The 9,718-nt window shown below is 40.0% G+C and overlaps 1 protein-coding gene across 1 annotated transcript in view; it reads left to right on the forward strand.

Moving 5' to 3' along the window:
* SUGT1 (SGT1 assembly cochaperone of MIS12 kinetochore complex) overlaps positions 1 to 3,233 on the forward strand; it is a 36,340-nt gene extending 33,107 nt beyond the window's left edge. The window contains exons 12-13 of the mRNA XM_089511060.1: positions 1,011 to 1,198; positions 2,442 to 3,233. Of these exons, the coding sequence (XP_089367186.1) occupies positions 1,011 to 1,198; positions 2,442 to 2,543 (290 nt within the window). The 3' untranslated portion in view covers positions 2,544 to 3,233. The remainder of the gene's footprint in view (positions 1 to 1,010; positions 1,199 to 2,441) is intronic.
* Positions 3,234 to 9,718: the final 6,485 nt, after the last annotated feature.

A 9,718-nucleotide genomic window follows, 5' to 3' on the forward strand; every position in this document is an offset into this window, starting at 1 on the left:
CTTCCCCACGGCCTGGAAAGGGGTGTCCTTGGGGCTTCAAGCCCCAAGGACACCCCGCGGCGGCGGGGAGGAGGAGAAAGGGGCCGCTTGGCCCCTTTCTCCTCTGTGTCACTGGGCGCAGCCATCTAAAGGCTGCGCCCACCGATGCAAGCCTGGAAGGAGCTCCAAAACGGAGCTCCTTCCGGGGCCACGGAAAGGGCGCACTAAGCACCCTCGCACGGCCCCACTACGTAACAACCGCACCGCCTCGTTTGGAGGTGGTGCGGTCGTGACGTAGTCATGGCGGCGGCCGTGTGGAATGGCCGCCGCCATTTTGTACGTGCTGAGCACGTACTAGGGTTGAGGGGGTGCAGAAGCGCCACCACTTCCTAACCCTAGTATGTGCTCAGCATGTACTTTAAGGCCCGTCTGTAACGGGCCACAGTTAGCTATAAATATTAAAGCATGGATGGCATGAAGTAGTCAGATCTAACTACTTAGTTCTGTAAAGTGGAAACATTCATATTTGTCACCCACTACTCCTTTACTGCAAGATCAGCAGTTTGGCAGTTAGAGACCCAAGTGCTGCATGATGGAGTGAGTCACTAGTCCCAGCTTCTGCCAACCTAGCTGTTCAGAAGCATGTAAAAGTGCAAGTAGATAAATAGGTACCACTTTGGTGGGAAGGTAGCAGAATTCTGTGCAGTCATGCTGGCCACATGATCACAGAGTCCTCTTTGACACTGCTAGCTCTTAGGCTTAGTAACGGAAATGAGCATCATCCCCTAAAGTGGGACACAACTTGACAACCTTGTCAAAAGGAAAACCTTTACCTTTTACCTACTCCTTTACAGTTTTGAACGTACAAGGAAGTGAGGAAGAATTATATATCTCATGCTATGAAGTTTAATGCTACCGTTTTCCTTCAACTATTACCAATGAAGTTTCTTATATTTCATAGGCAACCATAGGTTAGATTTTGAGGATTATTATAGTTTCAGATTTCACACATCTCTCTTTGCTTATTTTAGTTTCAGAATCCATGCTTCTCTATCCAACATCCTCTCATTATACAAGGAACTGGGACAAATTGGTGGTTGAAATCAAAGAAGAAGAAAAGAATGAAAAGTTGGAGGGTGATGCCGCTTTAAACAAACTTTTCCAGCAGATTTATTCAGATGGTACAGATGAAGTGAAACGTGCCATGAACAAATCTTTTGTAAGATATGTTCCGTATTTTATTTGCTATTGGCTATTTGTTATGTTTAATTTATTATGACTGCAACTTAACTTAGGCATTGACAGATGTAGTGGCAAAATTATGTGGACTGAACCTAATATCCAGGTATGTATATGTTTGTAGAAAAGAAAAGCAGCCTCTGGTTTCAGGCAGTTCCTCTCCCTACTTGCTGAATTCCTCTTAGGTTCCCTGAAAACCTGCCCCTGAAACTAGGGACCAGTGAACAGTATGTTATCTGGCACTGCAGAGTGCCAGTCTAGCACAAGGAGCAAATGTGCATTCTGCTCACCTAAAAGTACCTTTGGATAAAAGCCCTAGAACTTGAGTGTCTTCTATCATGCACAACTCAATAAATACGTCACTAAACACAAATGGTACGTTGTTAGGATTTCAAGAGTTAGGTATGTTGTCGGTTCAAACTGAAATGTTTTTGACTTTAAAAAAAACAATTGGTAACAAAGAGAATTCACTTTTGTGATTTATTTAAAAATCAAATTGATGTATAGAATTTGATCTGAGCTAGTTTTCATATTCAAGGGAGACAGTAATTGCTCAGCAAGTCTCTCCATAAATTGGCATAAGTTAATAATGAATTTATCATAGCTTCGTATTTATTGGCATAGGATATAAACTAGTGCCAAACTATTTTCCTGTAGCACTCTTCTTACTGCTCTCAACTGTTGAGGAAATTTGTCCATTAATGTTCTAGTCCAAATTCTGAATTATTAATAAGGGATAGTTCTTGGTCCAGTGTCTTTTTGACAATAAAAAAGAAATCAAACCATATACAAAAAGTGTTTATTTTTCCTATTAAACGGAAGTAATAAACTCACTACTGCAGACAGCCTGGCAGGCCCCAAGTTAACTTTTTGTGTTCCAGCCAGGAGCGGCTTCATTGTCCTTTTGAGTCCTCGGCTGGGAGGCAGGTACGAAGACCTGTTCCTAATGGTGGCACAGCAGTGTGGCTGCACTTCCATTGAGAACAGTGCAGGTTTGCTGTCCACAGATGTTTTAATTCGCAGATGGCAAGTCCGCATATAATGAGGACTGACAATATTTGAACATAGTATTGTTACATAGAGAGTTGACAGTTGCTCACATCGTCAGTATGACTTCTCTTGCCAGCAGAACACAATCTATTGTGGAGGTTTTTTTTTGTTTTGTTTTGTTGTTTCAAGTATATATATAAAATTAAGAATTACAATCATATTTATTTTTGCAGATGGAATCTGGTGGGACCGTTCTGAGCACAAACTGGTCTGATGTAGGTAAAAGGAAAGTAGAAGTCAATCCTCCAGATGACATGGAATGGAAAAAATACTAACTTACTCTTCTGTCTCTACCATTGTGTGTGGACACGGCATCCTTGAAACTAAAGCACTGAATGTTCGTTTTGGAGACTATTCTATATTCTTATCTTTACATGCTTTAGGAAGACCTTTTCTTTGCAGAGGGTAGAGGTGTAATCAGGAATTAAAGCCTCTTATTATAACTGTCCTTGAAGGGTTTCTTTGGATATAATCTGAATTTGTTATGACACACATATTCTTCTGGCTTGGCAATACTGCTTATGTCTTTGGAGAGTTAGCACGGACTTTAATTGAACTTCATAGGAATATTGCCTTATTATTTGTACACAGTTCCTTTTAATAATTTATTTGTTTGGTGACTTTAAAATTGTTTGCTGTTTAACTGCATACAAATAAAGCTGTAAATATATACCTTTTCCTCAAAGAAGTTGGACTCATTCTTTTTCTGTCAAAAAATGTGCGGCAGACAAAATGTTTTATTCTGATATTTCTAGTTATGCTGTCTATGGATATGCCTTCTTGTGATAAAAAATAAACTTGCTATCCCTTTAATTTATAATAAAAATATGAGACGTGCTGTGTAAACATGCTAAAAGATATAAATGTTTTTGCGTAATAAGTAAACATAGAAGAAATAAATAGAATGAATTTAATATGAGAATGGGCTAGTTAAAACTTGTAATAATGGGCATTTCTTGGTATTGATTAACTTGTAAGTGGTCTCATGAAGGATTCATAAATTAAAAAGAAATTAAATTTCTTAACAGATTTTTGCCATTTTGAAAATGTACTGACTTCCTAACTTGCTTGGCAGCTTCATTTTACTAAACCATTCTCTACTGGTCTGAACCTTAGCAGACTGAAGATTAATAAGCATATTTTTCTGCTTTCGTGAACATGGTGCTCAATAACTGTTAAACTTGTTAAGTGAATGTTACAAAAAGATCAGAATCTGTTTCCTGTTTGTGAAAATAGGATGGGTATTGTATTTTTGAGATGGAGTCAGTTCAGAAGCATTTTGCAAATGGAAGTCTGATGAAATGCTAAGCATTATACTACATTTTCTATTTGTTGAATATACAAACAAAAATAGGATAGGAGGTCATGTAAATGCAGTCCCCAGGAGAGTGGTTTTTCCATAAGTGGTTTTAAGCTAGGTTTTGTAACAAAGCATTGTAACATCTTCTAAGAATCTGAATTTCCATACTTTCAATGGCAGTACTACCTAATTATGTCCAATTAAGTGTATGCAGGAAAGAAATACTGGCCCCATACAGACAGGCCAAAATAAAGCTGCTTCAGGTCACTTTGGAGGTATGCTGTTTAAATGATGTATGTATCCTAAGAGTCCAGACACCGCAACAAAGCCACGATCCAGTCCTAAGGACTGGAGCGCAGCTTTGGCACAGCTTCCGGGCTCTTAGGATGCATGCATCATTTAAATAGTGTACCTCCAAAGTGACCCGAAGCAGCTTTATTTTGGCAGTCTGTATGGGGCCACTGTGACTAAAAAGGTGCATTTTTGTGGGCTTTCTTAAAAGTTGAAATAAAGCTCTGATAAAGTGGATGTAGGCTTACTACATGGTTGTTTATGCAAATCAAAGTTAATGGTATGTTAGCAGCTTGTCAGGTTTTCTATAAGAAGCAAGATGTGTTTCTATTTTTGTCTGAGAAAAACATACCCATATTTAAATGTATAGTTTTTAACAGTTCTCAGCTGTTAAATATATTTTCACATCTCTAGCTTTAGTCACTTGCATTAAACAAAATAATTGCATGGGTGTGTATATACTCTTGAGGTGTATGTAATACATACAATAATGTGCCTCGAGATAAAACTAGTATTAGTCAAGAGCTTGTTGTCACCTTGTCACCTTCTACGAACAGGCCACTACTGTGATGATTATTTCCCAGCCCTTTGGTCAGCTAGGGAAGATGCCACCAGGTGTTGATGGACTGGTACAGACCCTACTATCTGTATTCTCTACCAGTAAGGTTTTGTGATTACATATCTGCTGAATTCAGAGGTCCACCAGACCCAAAGGCTCCACCGTTGGCATCCCTCTCACACGCATCTCCATCACATCTATCTGATCAGTTGCTTCTTCCAGGGCAACCAAGATTGGCCAGGTCAAGGACGTCTAACTCCTTTTCTTTCCTTGCAGCCCCAAACTACTCCATGTTTAGCAGTTCACACTTTGCAACAGTCTCTGTTTATGACTCTTGTCTGAAATCTTGACTGACAGACATCCCTCTTCCACTCAGCCTTTTAACTCCATTTCCAACACCTCTGATTCTGTCATACATCTGCTCCTTCACCAAATCAGTCTTTGGCCCCAAACATGGCTGCCCAGCATCCGCCATTTCCATCATATGTACATTAATATGGTGATCATGCACTGAGGTTGGCCAAGGTGTTGGAGCTGGATATCCAGCAACTGCCTGCCGCAGCTCTTGATCTGGCCTTTCACCAGATTGACTCTAAGGCACATCCCACTGGTACCTGTTCCATTTCTATTTGCTTTACTGGATGTTGCTTAATGTTTCTGGAGATCACCATTTTCAATTCAGCCAACATCTTGTTGCATCAATAACCTGTATTCCAATTGTGCCATACTTTTCAAAATCTCTTGCCTAACTCAGTCCTCATGGAAGTAGCTACTGCTAAACCATCAAGGAAGCAACATTCTATTCCTGGGAATAAAGAGGATTGCAAGCTTGACTCCATGGCTTGTAAGTCCTGTGTTACCGTGGCACTTTTTTTCAAATGTCCAACTATCAGTCTTTGGAAGTACCAAAAGTATCTTTGGGAGAAAGTTGTCCCACTTTTTGACAAGCTTTATGCCCTAGTTGCTGAGCAAACTACTACATCTTGGCATGCTGCTGGTTGTACAGTGAAGTCACTTTCACTTGTCCTCTTCACCACCCTCCACATACCATGAAAAATGGCTTTGTATGTCATCTCTGGCACGCATGCCATAGGTTTGCCACTACGTTCTTAGACTTTCTGTAAGTAAGAGCTACAGACAAAGATTGTCAAGCTTCCTTGCCGGATATTTCCAAATGGGCAGCTACTCCCATTTCATTTGCCCCCCAGACTGTCAGGAATCCAGCGCCTTCCTCTATTTGTTCTCATTTCATAAGAGCTATTTCAGCTTCATCTGCATTCTTAGCTGGCATACCCATTCAGATTATCTCAAAAGCTACTTGAGCCCAGCCACTCACTTTTGTCAAGAATGACAGACTTTACATATGGACCAGAGACTACTTCTTTTGACTTGTCTGTGCTTCAGTCATCATGAGCATAGTCATTCTCTTTCCAGATGTGTCTAGTTTTCCTGTCTCCTATATGTGTAAATCACAGAGGTCACAAAGAAGAAAAGCAGATTGGTTACTGGTTCTTCAAGTGGTCATCTGTGAACTCACACAACCTTTCCATCCTCCTCTCTTTTACTATGCTTGATTTCCTTAGTTACTGCTGTTCTGGCGAACTGAAGTGGTTTGCGTGGGTTTGAATACTGCGCACACACAGCATAGAGGGGAGAGAGACTTCTGCTGAAGAGATCTAGCTCTAGAGGTTTTCGAAGATGGTCTGTGCAGGTGCAGAGAATCCTGTATGAGTAAGTTTACAGATGACCACTCAAAGAACCACAGCTACAAGTAAGCAACCTACTCCCCCCCCCCCCCCCCATTCTCCAGTTTCCATTACAAAGAAACAGATGAGAACATGGTCTTTTCAGATAGGAATTGCCTTTTTTATGATGCCATTAAAGCATCTACACCAGTGAGAAAAGGCTTGTGAAATCTTAGGATTGTGACTTTTTTTCAGCCTAAAATGTTATCAGTCTTTAATCTCACCCCATAATTATAGCTAATGAACAACAGAAAACCTGATTAAACATATTGACACTTAAACATGAAGTGTTATCAACATTCCTTTCTCCACTGTTCATTTATTGAACAGTCCATATCCATGTGTGGACAAGTATGTAAACCTTTAGATTCAGTACCTGGTGGCACTGCCTTGAGCAGTAAAGATTTCAAGCATTTTCTGTAACTTGATCTCTTGCATTGGTTTCAAGAAATTTGGGTCGGTCCTCACTGAACAGCTTCAGCTCAGTGACATTTGCAAGTTTCTTTGCATGAACTGCTTATTGGGGCCCCAACATTTTGATTGGCCATTCAGAGATCTTGCGTTATCAGAAATAACAACAAAGGAACACTATTGTAGTCTGAGAGAGCTACCTCCTAAAACCGATGCCCCAGCTAAATGGTTTCTGAGGTCCTTCAGATCAGGGCATAGGGAAATTATGTTTGCAGCACTTTTCCAGTCATGAGGTACATTAAGAATTGGGGGTGATGAGTCCCTTTACGGTCCAGCTGCAACTGCTTCTCGGAAAAGAGATTCCACCTCAACATTAGGGCTGTTCGACAGTGGAACACACTTCCATGGAGAGTGGTGGAGTCTCCCTCCTTGGAGGTCTTCAAACGGAGGCTGGATGGCCATCCGTCGGGGATGCTTTGATCTGGATTTCCTGCATGGCAGGGGGTTGGACTGGATGGCCCTTGCGGTCTCTTCCAACTCTATGATTCTAACTGGAAAGATTCTGCCCCAGCACCCTGTTCTGTGGCACCTCTATTTTCACCAGTTAGAACACTGTTTTGCTTTTGGGGGAAGACTGAGGCAAAAAAGATATTGAACAGTTCAGCCCTCTCTATTCCATTAAGAATTTACTATCTTTTTTATGGAGTCTCCTACCATTTCCATGTTCTTACCTCAATTCCTGTTATTTCTAATGGTGATGCACCACATGCATGCGCTGCCATTGGGGAGAACGGGTGTGTCCATCCACAGATGGAAAGCCCACAGATACAAAGTGTATTACTTTGAACCTTTCTAGCCTGAGCTCCTTCTGAGCTTTAGCTATTTTAGCTACCTCCCTTCAGATGTTCGCCATTTGCTTTTATTCTTCGTTGGTGGTTTCTCCACATTTATTTCTTATACAGGTCTTTCAGATTAGTTCTTTGTGCATCCACCCTGGTTTCTTTAGACAGCTCCCACTTTTCCTCCATTAGAATTGTTTGCAGGTGTGTCTTCATTATCTCACCTTTAAGAAACTCCTATGCCTCATGAGGATTTCTGATCGTGGCATCTCACCCAGTATTTTCCTAAGCTTACTGAAATCAGCCTTCTTGAAATTCAGAGTGTGTGTCCAACTATGTTTGGCTTCACCTTTCCTCTGTATAACAAATCCCAAGAGGAGACTGAAAGATCCCAATACATTATTTCCACTCCACTGACCAGTTTATCTGTTTTTTAGGGTCAAATCCATAATAACTGTTGCTTGCTCTGTCTATTGTATTTGTACAGTGAAGTTGTCTGCAAGGCTAGTGAGAAATTCTTGGCAGAGTAACTTTTTGCAAAGACGTTTTATGAAAAAATTTTCAGTCCCATTTAATTCAAGGGTAAAATTAGTAATGCTAATCTGGATGATTTTGCTGTCTCTGTTGCTATTTACTTACTTCCCTCTGCACTCATTGTTTCGGTGTATGCCACTGATCTGAATACGTTTCCTGCTGTATTGCATGCCATCATCTATAGCAGAAGCATCTGCTACCTGTTAAGAACAGTCCTACAGTCCTGGAAAAATTAGTATTTACATCTCTCTCTCCTCTTTTCAGAGACAGTTTGTAATCTGAGCACAAGTACTTTCTAGGATTTTGATATGAATAACAGTATATACAATAAATTCGATATTACAACAATTATAAAACATACAGGGGTAGCTGTGTTGGCCATTTAGTATACCCTTCCCATACCATCTTAACTAAGGACAGAAACAACAAAATGCAAGCATTTTACTAACATCTCCAATTTATCTACTGTAATAACATCTTGCTTGATGAAGAAAGCCAGTGGAGCTTTGAAAGCTTGCAAGAAGTATATTGTATGTTTCCGTTGGCCAATAAAGGTATCACTATTTAGTGGATTTTTGTTTGAATTACAACCATTATGTATATTTTTGTAGTGCTCTAAATGTTGCATAACAGGCCCTATGATCCCGATTATATTGCTGGAGCAGATAAGAGCTGGAGTCCAAAATCTGAGTTCCAGATTTCAATGTCTTAAAGAGATGCAAATAATGTCATTTCTGTTAGGTATTCTGCTTTTTAAAATTACCTTAAAAGCCACACCCCAGATTGGGAAGAGATGTGCAGAAATTTCAAATAATCCTACATTTATCCGGCATAGATAACTCCTAATCTAATGTAAGGATGTGACAATCTAGCACTGGATTACTTGAGCAGCCAATTGTCAGAGGTTCTGGAAAAAGGAAAAGGGTAGTCTTGCATCACCTTTTAAGACCTTTAGATTCATCTGAGTACGTAGGCTGCCACTTATGGAGAAATAAATTGGTTAGCCTTAAAAATGCTACAAGATTTCATTGCCCCCCCCCCCCAATCTTTGAGAACAAACAAATGCTTGATTCAGATAAAACAGTTCCCACTGTTTTGAGTAAAAATCAACTAATGAAAATATTTATCTGTAGTTTCCAGGCACAAAAGCCTCAGCCTTGTCAGTTCCACTGCCTTATATATATTTTTTCACTTTTCCCAGTGTTCCCTTTTCAACCGTGACTCTGATAGGAGTTCTGCAACATAAAGGTTGCTTTTTGTTAAAGCATAATTGAAACAATTTACCTTACAAATTTAATGCTGCATAATTCATGATACGTTACACATTCCAGCTCCTTTCCTACTACACACTTGGATGAATCATAGAAATCTTGGAGAATGTAGTGAGGAGTAGTAAAGGCATTAAGTTGATATATACAGTTCTAACCTACTGCTGATCATTTATTCAAATAGTGTTTTTGCTATCTTACCATATTTTCTTCCTGTTGCATTTGTAAAATGGCTGTTTTCCTCCCATTTCTCCATGGTTGCCTAATGGTACAAAGCTAGCTGATGGCAGATGTTTACCATTTATCTTCAGCTATCGCTCTGTGTTTATTCTTGGCAGAAATACATGCTCTACCCACTTGGACAATTATAATGTACCTAGAGGCTGTAAACTATTATGCTAATATCCATTCCCCACCAAACCATCTTAAAAAGCTAACACTTACTACTAACAACAAGGTATCAATGACACAGGTACCTTGGGCTACTTTCATCTGATGGCTTC

The sequence above is a fragment of the Sceloporus occidentalis genome, unplaced genomic scaffold, assembly GCF_023333645.1.
Source record: "Sceloporus occidentalis isolate IW3139 unplaced genomic scaffold, rSceOcc1.0.p SCAF_2, whole genome shotgun sequence".
Taxonomy (NCBI): domain Eukaryota; kingdom Metazoa; phylum Chordata; class Lepidosauria; order Squamata; family Phrynosomatidae; genus Sceloporus; species Sceloporus occidentalis.